At 41.3% G+C, this 15221-nt stretch overlaps 1 protein-coding gene across 4 annotated transcripts in view; it reads right to left on the reverse strand.

Moving 5' to 3' along the window:
- The window catches only part of KIFBP (kinesin family binding protein), a 56593-nt gene extending 46448 nt beyond the window's left edge, over positions 1-10145 (reverse strand). For all 4 annotated transcript variants that reach the window (XM_086382696.1, XM_086382694.1, XM_086382697.1 and 1 more), the window contains exons 1-2: positions 9260-10145; positions 3349-3447 (exon numbers count right to left, since the gene is read on the reverse strand). In XM_086382696.1, the coding sequence (XP_086238822.1) occupies positions 3349-3447; positions 9260-9781 (621 nt within the window). In that variant the 5' untranslated portion in view covers positions 9782-10145. The remainder of the gene's footprint in view (positions 1-3348; positions 3448-9259) is intronic.
- Between the last annotated feature and the right edge of the window lie 5076 nt (positions 10146-15221).

A 15221-nucleotide genomic window follows, 5' to 3' on the forward strand; every position in this document is an offset into this window, starting at 1 on the left:
CATTTGTAAACTGAAACTCTCCATTAAATTCATTCAAGCATTCACACAGTAGTAACACTATTCCTTTTTTGGTTGCTCTGGATGAACAAGGTAAAATATCACTCACTGGTTATCAAGAAATAGATACTGTTCTAGATGCTGCAGTGAATACAATAGCAAAAACATCCTTGTCATCCTGGGGCATACACTCTAGTACTGAAGATGGGTGATGAATAAAATATTAAAATGAATAATATGTTAGTGACAAGTGCAAAGCAAAAAAAGCTGGAAAGCTGGGGCAGGGTAGGAAGTATTAGGGAGGCTTGGTTTGCAGTGTGAGGTGAGTAGCCAGTGAGTCCTCCTTGGATGGGAGACATGTGAGTCAAGATCCGAAGAAAATGAGGGAGTGACCCAGACAGATATCTAGGGGAAGAGCAGTATTAGCAGAGGAAACAAAGTGCAGGGGTCCTGAGCTGGGAGCTTATCTGGTGTGTTTTAGGAACAGCAAGGTCAGTGTAGCTAGAACAGAATGAGACGGGGAGAGTAGCAGATGAAATTAGAGAAGTAACTGTAGCCAGATCAGAAAATGAACTTGTAGGTTTTCATGGGTCTTCAGAGTCTACTGAGTAGGATGGGAAAACCATTGAAAAATCCGAAGAAAGGAGTGATGTGATCTGATTTACCTTTGAACACGGCTGAGAACAGACTGAAGGGGGTATAATAGCAGGAAGACCAACAAGAAGGTTACAGCAAGAGATGATGGTGATAGCAGTGGCCTGATTCTAGATATTACTTTGCCAACAAAGGTCCGTCTAGTCAAAGCTATGGTTTTTCCAGTAGTCATGTATGGATGTGAGAGTTGGACCATAAAGAAAGTTGAGCGCGGAAGAATTGAGGCTTTTGAACTACAGTGTTGGAGAAGACTCTTCAGAGTCCCGTGGACTGCAAGGAGATCCAACCAGTCAATTCTAAAGGAAATCACTTCTGAATATTCATTGGAAGGACTGATGCTGAAGCTGAAGCTCCAATACTTTGATGGCCACCTGATGCGAAGAACTGACTCATTGGAAAAGTCCCTGATCTGGGAACAACTGAAGGCAGGAGGAGAAGGAAACGACAGAGGATGAGATGATTTGATGGCATCACTGACTCGATGGACATGAGTCTGAGCAAGCTCCGGGAGTTGGTGATGGACAGCGAAGCCTGGTGTGCTGCAGTCCATATGGTCACAAAGAATTGGACACGACTGAGCGACTCAACTGACTGATTCTAGACCTAACTTAAAAGTAAAGCCAAAGGGACTTCCTCAGTGATCCAGTGGCTAAGACTCCACACTCCCAACGCAGGAGGCTTGGATTAGGCCCCTGGTTGGAGAGCTAGATTCGCACACCACAAGATTCCACACGCCACAACAAAGATCAAAGATCCCAAGTGCCGCAACTAAGACCCAGCACAGCCAAATAAATAAATAAATATTAAAAAATAAAAGTTAAGCCAAAAGAATCTGCTGAGACGGTGAGTAGGAGAGAAGTCTCCAAGGTTTCAGGCCTCAAGGTGTTCATCGCAAGCAAGGTAGGAAGGGGAAAGTATCAGAAGCCCAATGTAAGACAGTAGTTTTAGAGATACCTACCTTCCTCATAAAAAGTGCAACTGTCAAATCAGCAGTTTGGAATCAGAGAGGTACAGACTGGGGATATTAATTTGGGAGTCATCAGTATAGAGATGGTATTTAGAACAAAGAAGTGAATGTAGATGGAAAGAGACACCCAAAAACACTGAACTCTGGGTACCCCACTGTTTAGAGGTTGGAGATAAAAAGATGAAGCAACAAGAACTGAGAAGAAGGGAAAACAAACACGTGGAAGCTAAATAAAAGAAGCAGTCGGACTTCCCTGGTGGTCCAGTGGTTAAGAATCTACCTGTCAATGCAGAAGACATAGGTTCAACCCCTGGTCTGGGAAGATGCTGCACAGCAACGGAGCCTGTGAGCCACAACTACTGACCCCACGCCTGGAGCCCACACTCTGCAACAACAGAAGCCACCGCAGTGAGAAGCTTATGCACTGCAGCCAGAGAAAGCCCTCGTGCGGCAACGAAGACCCAGCCCCAGCGTGGCCAAAAATGAAGAAATAAAAATACAACTTGGTATAAAAGAAAAAAAGAAGTATGTCAAGGAAGAGAGACTACCCAACTGAGCCAGAGACCAGACTGAATAACTATGCCAAATGCTCAAGATGAAGACTAAGAATTTACTACTGAATTTAGCAATATATGAATCACTAGTGAAACTGGTAAAACATTGATTCTTAATCTTGAGTTTGAAAAACCTCAAAATACCTGGTTATTTAAAAAACTGCTACACATAGCCTCAGAACAAAATTAACTAAATCCATTTTAATTTCACAAGACTGCTAATATTTTGTAACAGACTTCACTTTTTAGAGCAGTGTTAAGTTCACAGTGAAGCTGAGAAGAAGGTACAGAGATTTCCTATTGACCTCCCTGCCCCCAACATGTACGGCCTCCTCCAGAAAGTCAAGGGGTGCATAAAATTTATTAAGGAAATGAATGGCAACCCAGAGGTGTTACAAAGTTCACCTCTGTAGGACGGTGAGCCTCTAAAGCCCAAGTTTTCAACGTGGCTCTCTAGAGCCCTAGAACTAGTCCTACAGCACCTCTTGTGCTACCACAGCAGGGAGGGAAGAAGGTATCTGTAGTGGATTGGGCTCAGGCTTCTTCTGACCTGTTTCACCACAGTAGCTCTATCAAGTTTTATATATTGTATTTCAGAGGGGTTTTACAATTCAAAAAAATAAAGTTATCGAAAATCACTGCCCTGAAGCAGTGCTTCTCAAAGTGCAGTAGCCAAACCAGTAGCAGCAGTCGCACCCGGTTAAAAAGGTACCAACCCAGACCTACTCACTCAGAGTCAGGGGTGTGAGCACTGTATTTTAACAAGTTCTCCAGGTGATTCTGATACATGCTGAAACTTGAGAACCAGTGCCTCCAAAATTTCAGATATTTTGCTTAAGTACTGATAGCTGTTTGCTTTCCTCTAAGCACTGCTATCCTCAGTAGAAATCAAAATAGAAATTTTGCAAGTATCAGTATTTCAGGATATTAGAATAACATTTCTTATACAGTAATACTTGGATTAAGACCTTATCCAAGGATTATTTTTAAGAATGCTAAAGTCTTTAATAAAAAATATTAAATAATTTTAGCTATTAGGTGACCACATAGACAGTTGTATAAAGACATCCCAAAGCACACTGAAAAGTCATATTGTAATATTAGGAATGAGGAATTCTTCACCAATTCTTAACTAGTTTCAATCAAAGATTAAAATTTATCTGACATGCAACATACCTCTTTCATATACTGATTATATAGAGCTTCGGATGATTCTAGATAAGCTTGTGCAGTTTCAATTTCTTCTCTTTCAGACCACAAGATACCCAGGTTATTCTGGAAAATAAAAAGAGAAAAAAATGACAATATAAATCATCCAATAAAGTAGTTTTCATAGTTTCAAAGTCAATGCTTACCTAAATAGTACTAGTGTCTGATTAACAATGAATTAATTATTCATAATACTATTGTCCTTATGTCACAGGAGGAAGGAAGAAGAAGAGGAAGAGAAGTCGCTCAGTCATGTCCGACTCTTTGTGACTCCATGGACTGTAGCCTACCAGGCTCCTCCATCCATGGGATTTCCCAGTCAAGAGTACTGGAGTGGGTAGCCATTTCCTTCTCCAGGGGATCTTCCTGACCCAGGGATCGAACCCAGGTCTCCTGCACTGCAGACAGATGCTTTACCATCTGAGCCACCGGGGAAGAACAGGAGACAGTCACTAAATTGGGTTCCCCAATGATTCCTGCCTTCTGGTGTTCGTGCCCTTGTACAATCTCTTCCCTTTAAGTCTGGGCTAGATTTAGGGACTTGCTTCTAACAAACAGAACACGGCAACAGTGATGGATGGTCCCCTCCAACATCAAGTTACAAAACACTATGGTTCCATTTTGGGTGCTCCCTCTTGCTGTTCTCTCTGAGGGAAGTCAAATGCCATATTTTGAGCCACATTATGGTGTCAAGGAACTAAGAGAAGTCAACAGTCAGGGCCTCAGACCAACAGCCTGTATGAATCCTGCCAAGAACCACACAACTGAGCTCGGATTCTCTAGTTAAACCTTCCAGCGCAGCCCCAGCAGGCCAATAGTCTGATGACAGACCTTGAGCTAGGGGCAAGCCAGCCTGGATTCCTGTTATCTCAGTAATTAAGTTTCAAGCTGCTGAATTTGGGGGTACAATGTTACATTTTAAAAACTAAGTCAGTTTTCCCTCTGCTACACAACTCTTTTATCATAGGGCAAATCAGGCCTGTGCTGAAGACTAGCTCCTGCTTAGACAATGGGATTAGTCAGCCTCCCAACCCTCAGGACAGTCTTTCAGGCACAGGGATTCTGCTGAGGCTGGGCTTCTACCATCTTTTTTGCTTACTCCCCCAGAGAGAAGGGAACAGGATAAGGAAACAATGTTTTTAAAGCAAATTCTTAACCTTGGCCCAAGAACCCACAAGTTACCCACGAAGAGAATTCAGAGTCTATGAATGTGGATGGGGAAACATTACAAAGTCATTTTCACTATATCCTCTTACAATTTAGCATTTTTCTTTTCAGGTATGAAGGCAGGAAACAAAATGTAACAGTGTTACAGTACCTGGGGTTTTGTGGTCTATAGAAGTGAAAAAAATCTTTGTATTATAGCTCACAGATATCTCAAACTATCATTAATATTCAATAATACTTTAAAATTATATTTAAAAACATGTTATTTAATAGACTCATAAGGAACCTTATATATCACTATATCATACATTTGTTTTTAAAAATATTTTGATAACTTCAATATTACTGGTTTCTTTTGCAACCCTCTACATTTTATTTTATACATTTAAAATTATTATTCTGTTTCATGAAATACAGGCTTCAGTAGACTGCAAAAGGGGCATGTGGCAGACACAAAAAAATGTTTCGAAATCCTACAGTTTAAAGGTAATATGATCACTGCCCTGGAACATAGACCTCTGGTCCTATGGCCTTACATAGTATACCTATTCTAGTTTTTTGTTTTTTTTTTTAAGTGACTTGATCAGTTCTCAGTGTCTAGAGCTGCAGGTAGGTTATGGTGATAAATTACTGAGATGGGGCAATTCTCTCCTCTGTATTTCTTTGCAGTACCCTGGGGAAGCTTAAAGATTCAGTACTAATTTAATGATTATTCTGCCCATCCAGCCTCAAGAGTATATAATCTCCCTTAAAACTCATTTCTTAAATTCAGAAATGAATCCACAAGTTACCTCTTCTCACCCCCTGGGTCAATTCATTTTTCGTCTGAGACACTCCATTTGGCCATGACACCAGTAAACGCAAACCCAGCAGACTGTACCTAACTAGAGAAGTATCTACTACCAGGAACTAGTTAGCCACATTTACTCTATTTAGATGGGATGGTGATGCATTTAGGCTGCTAGATCCAGGGTAAGCTCTGCCACAGAAAGCACCAACTCTGGTGTGTAAATCTGAAACCAAGTAGAGACCTAGAGTGTGTCTAGAAATGACACAGGTTTTCCTTCTGAACCATAACTTACTGAGGTCCTGAAGTTAAGGACCATGCAAGGGATCTAAAACTGACCTGACTTTTCAAAATACTGTTAATGTTTTGCTTCAGTGTTTCCTCCACAGAGGTAATCTTTTTTTTGATGTGCTAATTATTTTTACAATATAAATCCCATAATATATCAGAAAGTACTGTATCATTCACAGAGCATCACCATGTTCCTGCCCTTGGGATAACAGAATAGGTAAGGGAAAAAACTGAATCAAAAACAGCTAAAGAAGTACTACTAGTGAATTCTACCAAACACGTAAGGAAAAAATAATACCAAGTCTACACAAATTCATCCAGAAAAACAAAGAGGAAAGAATAGTTCCTCTATACCAAAGACATAACAAGAAACTACAGACTGAGATCCTTCATGAACAAAGATACAAAAAATACTAACAAAATTTTAGCAAATTCCATCCAACAGTACATAAAAAGGGTAATATCTGACCCAACTTTGGCTTGGCAAAATCTCCAAGTGGAGTTTATCACAGGAAAGAAAGGTTGGCTTAACATTAGAAAAATCAATCAATGTAATTCACCATATTAACAGACAAAAGAAAAAAAAAGAAAAAAGATTATCTCTGATGCAGCAATGAAATGATGATGATCAGTGAAAGAAGTCAGACAAAAGAAAAGCATACACCATATAAGTCCATTATGAAATTCTAGAAAATGTGGGGGAGGAGGGCAAGAAGGAAAAGAGAATACAGGAGCGAGTGAGGGGTTACAAATGCACCTGCACAAAGAAACTTTTAGTGGTGATGGATCTGATCATTACTGTGATTGCCGTGACTGTTTCATGGGAATACAGAGATGTCGAAATTCATCAAATTGTATACTTAGATACTTGCTGTTTACTATATGTCTGCTGTACCTCAGTAAAGCTGAGGTCCTCCTTAAACATATATGTCCTGGCAGTGGGGAGAACAATCTACTAATTTGTCAAGTTAAATTTTGCTCAGCATGATAATGCAAGTGTGTATTTCTGAACCAACATAAATCATTTCTAAAGGCTGCATACTGCTCTTCTATGTGGATGTACCAGTACTTATTTAACTACAAAGCTACTCACTAATGTTTATTTTATTCTTTTCTTTTTTAAATTAACAACGATATGACAAACATCCATGTTAACAGACCTTTGCATACCTGTCTCAATATTATTTTACAATACTGACGGGAAATTTTTAAGTCAAAGTCTTGACTCAGATACCTACTGATCTCCAGAAAGTTCTATGGATTTATATTTCCACCAATAATTATGCTAATGGACAGTATCCATCTCCTCATAGTTTCTCCAAAAATGAATGCAATCAATATCTTTAATAATCTCTGCCAATGTGATACAATTATTCTATACCATCCTTTCAGTCTGCTTTATATTAGTAAGGTCAAATCTCTCATCAAAGCAAATATTAAATGTAATAAAAGGCCCCTGTAATAAACAGATCAGCTGAGCAGTAGACTTCAGAAACAGACTAGCATAAGCCGAATCTAAATAATCTTGCCACTGAGGAACATGGTATATCACTTCTTTTAAGATTATCAGTTCTATTATCCCACCCTTTGTAAATGTAATTTCTAAAAATAACACTTTTAACAAATTATTGCTTATAGACAGAATACTATTGATATTATATATTTACCATATAACCTCCTGGTTTGGTTTTGTTAACCTCCTGTTTCATCAAACAGTTCTAAGACTTTTATAGTTGATGACTTTAGGTATACATAAATCACATTTAAAAAATGATTTTTATTTTAAAAGATTGATACTATTTTTTGCTTTCTATATTACTGCAATGGCCAGAACTTCTAATCAAGATTTTGTTCCTGGTTTTAGTAAAAATATCTATAATAATTCACCATTCAGAAAAAGCTGGCTGTTCAAAATGCTGTAAATCATTGAATGTAAGACGTTACAATTTTTAAGACACAATTATTTTATGTATCAACAAGAAAACACTGCCAAGTAAATTTTGACATAAAATCAATCAGCTGTAAGATGGATCCTGATTTCAGAGATATTAATATACTTAAGAACATGCACATTAAAAGTCACAAAAGTACAGTAAATACTGGAGACCTATATTACATAAATTATTTTAAAAGAAATGCAACATCTTATCCTTTGGCTTTCTTACTAGGTGCTTTGTAGAGGCCTGTGTATTATGAAAAAGCGTGTTGAAAAGGTAGAGGAGCCTCTCCTCTGCTGCCTTTGTTGCTAAAAGAAAAACTTTTGTTTTCAGGATGAGAGGCTTTCATTGAAGGAAAAAAGGTAGGAAAAAAAAAAAAAAGAAGGTTTCTATTTTTGAGATAGGGAAGGAATTTTTAAAATCTTCATTAAGATCTTAGGAGGAGAAGGCAATGGCACCCCACTCCAGTACTCTTGCCTGGAAAATCCCATGGACAAACGAGCCTGGGAGGCTGCAGTCCATGGGGTCGCTGGGAGTTGGACACGACTGAGCGCCTTCACTTCACTTTGCACTTTCACGCATTGGACAAGGAAATGGCAACCCACTCCAGTGTTCTTGCCTGGAGAATCCCAGGATGGGGGAGCCTGGCGGGCTGCCATCTATGGGGTCGAACAGAGTAAGACACGACTGAAGCAACTTAGCAGCAAGATCTTAGGAAGCCAAATGGTTGAAGAAAATTTCAAATAATTGAGATTTTGTTTGAATTCAACATCTTATGGATTTCATTAGATCATTCATCCACTCAACAAACAAACCAAAAATGGTCTTTTATGTGCCAGGGACTGAGATTACAAATAATAAGCAAAAAAGAGCTATAGTTCCTGTTATTTTGTAGCTTTTAATTTAATTGGGCCATGATAACAGAATATGTCCTATACAATGTCCTTTTTAACTCTGAGACCTACTAAGATCAACTGAGGTAAATGTTCCCTGGATCACATATACTAGGAACTGGAACTACTGAACGTAAGGGTTTGTGAGCTAACTTAAGCAAAGAACGTGACACAAAAGTTCATACATATTTGTATTCTGAACTGTTATGTTCCCAACGAGAACGTCAGATTTATTTCTTAATAAACCAAGCACCAGAGAAATACGAAACAGTTAAGTATTAAAGAAATCAAACGTATTAGGAGGAAGTCAGTTCAGAATACAACGATCCAAAGAAAGTTAGTAAAACTATGAAGTGAATCTTGAAATCGGTTTTGAAGAGTGGGCAGGAATTCCCTGAGAAGCAAACGAATGACTATGGCAAGACAGACATCTTATTTCAAATTAAGAATGCACTCTAATTATTCTCTACAATTTCCTTGAGATCTGAAATTAATAAACAAATTACTTCGGGTTTTTCTTAATAGAATGAACTGGATTTGGAAAGGTGGAGGGTTGGAAAGAGCATTTACAATGTAGGAGGGTCTTGGGTAACCGATGCGTTGACCACGACTAAGTGAAGCAATGTGATGAAGGAGTAAGCGAAGAGGATGGAGACGGAGTTTGGAAGCCGCTTACCACAGAGGTTTGAAAACGTGGGGACAAATTGTGCCTTATTACGTTTGCCTTTGGTCTCAGCAGGAGTTGAGGCCCCTCTCCACCCACTGGCCTCCGGCCAACAGCAACGGGCCCGCATCTTTCTCACCTGCGCCTGGATGTAGAGGGAGACGCAGTCGTGCGACAGTCGGTACTTGCGCAGTAGCCGCAGGCATTTTACCAGATGCTCCTCCCCCGCCGACAACTCCTCGGTGTCAATGTGGTTCACCCCGAGATGGAACTCAATAACCGCTCGCCTCACTGCTCCCTGGGCGACGGGCCCCTCGGCCTCCACCAATTCAGCCGGCAGCCCCAAAGCGTGTTCCCCCGCGCCCAAGCTATCATCGGCCTGCGGTCGCTCATCCTCGTCCTCAGGAGCGGGTCCCAATAGCGCCTTAACCTCTTCCAGCAGCGCCCGGGCGCTGTATTTCGACTTGTACGGTTCCTTCTCCGGGTTTTTATGCAGTTCCACCCGTGATAAGGCCAGTGCAGTCTGGAATTTCTCACGAATCTCGTCCCACGGAGAATCCGCCATAGCGGCCTGGTCAGCCTCGGTTTCAATTGGGACTCCCGCCTTCCTTCTCTTTCGCGACGCTTCACTTACGGCCGCTACAGCCCTGCGCCTGCGCATTGCGGAACGCCAGCCAATGACGTACTGCCGGGGAACAGCAGTAAGCTTTGCAGTGACCAATGGGAAGGCGTAGTCGTCACCACAGCAACCGTTGTCATGGAAAGGAAGCTGTCCGAAGGCATTACCATTTCCAGCCCAGTCCCGCCCTCTGCGGCAGGGAGTCTCTCTTGCTTACTGGTGATATCGATTGACTAACAGATCACAAGGAAATGTTTACAAACATAGCTGGGTAACTACTCTCGTTAATTGCTATAAGCTGAAAGGCAGAAACGTTTTGACAGTATATAACCCAGCCCATCAGTGGATAAAAATGTAACAAGGATCCGTGTATTGTTATTAATGTATAGCCTCTATGAATGTCACCCTGTTTATTTAACTTATATGCAGAGTACATCATGAGAAACGCTGGACTGGAAGAAACACAAACTGGAATCAAGATTGCCGGGAGAAATATCAATAACCTCAGATATGCAGATGACACCACCCTTATGGCAGAAAGTGAAGAGGAACTCAAAAGCCTCTTGATGAAAGTGAAAGAGGAGAGTGAAAAAGTTGGCTTAAAGCTCAACATTCAGAAAATGAAGATCATGGCATCCGGTCCCACCACTTCATGGGAAATAGATGGGGAAACAGTGGAAACAGTGTCAGACTTTATTTTTCTGGGCTCCAAAATCACTACAGATGGTGACTGCAGCCATGAAATTAAAAGACGCTTACTCCTTGGAAGGAAAGTTATGACCAACCTAGATAGCATATTCAAAAGCAGAGACATTACTTTGCCAACAAAGGTTCGTCTAGTCAAGGCTATGGTTTTTCCAGTGGTCATGTATGGATGTGAGAGTTGGACTGTGAAGAAGGCTGAGCGCCGAAGAATTGATGCTTTTGAACTGTGGTGTTGGAGAAGACTGTTGAGAGTCCCTTGGACTGCAAGGAGATCCAACCAGTCCATTCTAAAGGAGATCAGCCCTGAGATTTCTTTGGAAGGAATGATGCTAAAGCTGAAACTCCAGTACTTGGGCCACCTCATGCGAAGAGTTGATTCATTGGAAAAGACTCTGATGCTGGGAGGGATTGAGGGCAGGAGGAGAAGGGGACGCCAGAGGATGAGATGGCTAGATGGCATCACTGACTCTATGGACATGAGTCTGGGTGAACTCCGGGAGTTGGTGATGGACAGGGAGGCCTGGCGTGCTGCGAATCATGGGGTCGCGAGGAGTCGGACATGACTCAGCGACTGATCTGATCTATAAATGTAAAAAGCAGAGTGATTGACAAATATTTTCATTTCAACCCTGAAATACAGGTTGTAGGACTATGTACAACTTCTCAATACAGGAGTGAATTCCCAGAGCTGTCACAAGACAACTCAAGCAACACTTTTCCGATTACACAACCTTCAAAATTACCAAGTAAAATAGGAGGGGCGGGAGCCTGGCCCCAGAAAGTTTTATCAGTTCAGTTCAATCGCTCAGTCGTGTCCAACTCTTTACAACCCCATGGACCGTGGCATGCCAGGCCTCCCTGTCCATCACCAACTCCCGAAGTTTACCCAAACTCATGTCCAGTGTGCTTGTGCTTCTTCCAGCCCAGCGTTTCTCATGATGTACTCTGCATATAAGTTAAATAAACAGGGTGACAATATACAGCCTTGACGTACTCCTTTTCCTATTTGGAACCAGTCTGTTTTTCCATGTCCAGTTCTAATTGTTGCTTCCTGACCTGCATATAGGTTTCTCAAAAGGCAGGTCAGGTGGTCTGCTATTCCCATCTCTTTCAGAATTTTCCCCAGTTTATTGTGATCCACACAGTCAAAGGCTTTGGCATAGTCAAAGCCTTATAAACGCTGCATAGTTAGGTCCACACTAGTTCTCTGAGTTCATCTTCTATGGCTCTCTACATTCTCTCTACTCCAGCCAAGAAGTTTCCTTTTCCTTGAACACATCAGACAGTCTCCTGTGTCAAAGCCTGTGTATTTGCTGTTCGTCCATCCTTCCACTAATTCTACATGGCTCAATCCCTCACCTTCAGATCTTTACTCAAATGATGACTTTTCAGGAAAGTCTTTCCTGACCACCATGTTTAAAAATAGCAACCTTGCCTCACTGGCTAACAGTCCTTATCACCTTTGTTTCCGTAACAACTTATATTACTATGTGTGCATGTGCTCAGTTGTGTCCAACTCTTTGCAACCCCATGGACTGTAGCCCACCAGGCTCCTCTATTCATGGAATTTTCCAGGCAAGAGTACTGGAGTGGGTTGCCATTTCCTACTCCAGGGGATCTTCCCAACCCAGGGATTGAATTGCGTCTGGTGAGTCTCCTGCATTGTCAGGTGGATTCTTTACTGTTGGGCCACCTGGATAGTTTAATGTCTTTTCCTGTATTAGGGCAGAAAGTTTTTTAATTGCTGAATTTCCAGATCCTAGAACAGTGCCTGGAAGATTAACAGACATTTAAAATATTTATCAAATGAACAAATTAGTCATTTGAAGTGTTGTGGAAAATGCACTGGTAGGAAGCTAATGTGGCAGCAAGAGTACCTGTTAAAATAATTCAAAAGATGATGGTCTGAACTACTAGAGATGAAAAGTAGACCAAAGTAAGAGCTTTATAGAAGGTGGACTGGAGGTGGCTAGTGCTTAGTTTTACATTTAAGGATGAGAGAAGAAAGGAGAGTGAATGCAGGAAATCAGCTTGGTGTATAGTGGTGTCACTCATTGAGATGCAAAACAGGAGAACATTTTGGTGTGGGTGGGAAGGAGAATGTGAAAAGGAAACTTGGGTTCCAATTTGAAATAATGATATACAGGAGTCAGCTGAACATCCAGGAGTGGTTGTTCCAGTTGGGAGATGAATATTACAGTCTGTATCTCCAGAGAGCCATCTGGCCTGGCTACCAAGTTTTGGAAGTGAGCAGCCCATGCAACGGAAATCTTGGAAGTTTTTAAGATTTCCCCAGGACAGAGTTTAGGAAAGACTCCTGCGAAGCACCAGCATTTATAAAGGATAGAATCTGTACAGATAAGATAATATTATCACTCATGTTTTGCTTGAGAAAGGTAAAGCTTAAAAAATTTGAAGCCTATCAATTTGAAGCACATCTGAGATTCAAACTTTGTATCTATGAGCTTCCAGAATCAGTGCTCCTTTGTGTATCTCAAAGTGCTGAATATACCCAGGTCTTATAAAACTTTCTCAGGAGGCAGGTCAGGTGGTCTGGTATTCACATCTCTTGAAGAATTTTCCACAGTTTATTGTGATCCACACAGTCAAAGGCTTTGGCATAGTCAATAAAGCAGAAATAGATGTTTTTCTGGAACTCTCTTGCTTTTTCGATGATCCAGTGGATGCTGTCAATTTGATCTCTGCTTCCTCTGCCTTTTCTAAATCCAGCTTGAACATCTGGCAATTCATAGTTCACGTATTGTTGAAGCCTGGCTTGGAGAATTTTGAGCATTACTTTACTAGCGTATGAGATGAGTACAATTGTGTGGTAGTTTGAGCATTCTTTGGCATTGCCTTTCTTTGGGATTGGAATGAAAACTGACTTTTTCCAGTCCTGTGGCCACTGCTGAGTTTTCCAAATTTGCTAGCATATTGAGTGCAGCACTTTCACAGCATCATCTTTTAGGATTTGAAATAGCTCAACTGAATTCCATCACCTCCACTAGCTTTGTTCGTAGTGATGCTTCCTAAGGCCCACTTGACTTCACATTCCAGGATGTCTGGCTCTAGGTGAGTGATCACACTATCGTGATTATCTGGGTCATGAAGAAATCTCTATGCAGGTCAGGAAGCAACAGTTAGAACTGGACATCGAACAACAGACTGGCTCCAAATAGGGAAAGGAGTACGTCAAGGCTGTGTATTGTCACCCTGCTTATTTAACTTATATGCAGAGTACATCATGAGAAATGCTGGGCTGGATGAAGCACAAGCTGGAATCAAGATTGCCGGGAGAAATATCAATAACCTCAGATATGCAGATGACACCACCCTTATGGCAGAAAGTGAAGAACTAAAAAGCCTCTTGATGAAAGTGAAAGAGGAGAGTGAAAAAGTTGGCTTAAAGCTCAACATTCAGAAAACGAAGATCATGGCATCTGGTCCCATCACTTCATGGGAAATAGATGGGGAAACCGTGGAAACAGTGTCAGACTTTATTTTTGGGGGCTCCAAAATCACTGCAGATGGTGACTAAAGCCATGAAATTAAAAGACGCTTACTCCTTGGAAGCAAAGTTATGACCAACCTAGATAGCATACTCAAAAGCAGAGACATTACTGTGCCAACAAAGGTCCGTCTAGTCAAGGCTATAGTTTTTTCAGTGGTCATGTATGGAGGTGAGAGTTGGAAGAAAGCTGAGCACTGAAGAATTGATGCCTTTGAACTGTGGTGTTGGAGAAGACTCTTGAGAGTCCCTTAGACTGCAAGGAGATCCAACCAGTCCATCCTAAAGGATATCAGTCCTGAGTGCTCATTGGAAGGACTGATGCTAAAGCTGAAACTCCAGTACTTTGGTCACCTCATGCGAAGAGCTGACTCATTGGAAAAGACCCTGATGCTGGGAGAGATGGGGGGCAGGAGAAGGGGACAATAGAGCATAAGATGGCTGGATGGCATCACCAACTCGATGGACATGAGTTTGAGTAGACTCTGGGAGTTGGTGATGGACAGGGAGGCCTGGCGTGCTGCAATTCATTGGGTCGCAAAGAGTCGGACACGACTGAGCAACTGAACTGAAGTGACCAACAGTGAGTTTGGATAGTCTGTGTGAGATGGGATGGTTCTGAAGGACAAGATATGATTTAACAGGATTATTTAGAAAACAAACTGAAAGGAAAAAGCCGGAAGACTCGTAAGGAAACTACTGTAATCACCATAGTAGGTGCTCAGTATACATTTGTCTCTAGGAAAGTGATTCGCACATGGTTAATTTGGTATCTCATTACTATGAGCCAGATAACATTCTATGTATTAAAATCACCTAATCCTTAGAACAACTCTGTGAGATATTGTTATTCCCATTCTGCAGATTAGAAATTGAAGTCTAGAGAGATTAAAAATTTACCAAAGGTCACATACAGTAAGGCAGTTTTGCTCAAGAGTCCATACTTTTGATTATGCAATACTATCTTGCAATAGGAGCTCATCAAACCACCATGACACTTGGTGCGAACCTCTAAGGACCTTGCAAGAAGCATGCACAGATGAAAACAAAAGGATTTTGATAAATCCTTAGATAGACATACCTGAGAAACACAAAGACATGGGACTAGGAAACGAGATGGGGGGAGTTCTGGCTGCCAGGGGAGCAGTCCCTGTGGAAGTTGTCCAGTGAGTGGCATAGAGTACAGGTCACCAGAACACAGTGACCTGAGATTTAGGCAACGATCACTTCTTGCTCTTAACATCAAAAGAGGGACAACTGGACATGGGT

The sequence above is a fragment of the Bos grunniens genome, chromosome 28 (genome assembly GCF_055505025.1).
Source record: "Bos grunniens cultivar Pamir isolate PY7600 chromosome 28, Bosgru_T2T1.0, whole genome shotgun sequence".
NCBI lineage: Eukaryota > Metazoa > Chordata > Mammalia > Artiodactyla > Bovidae > Bos > Bos grunniens.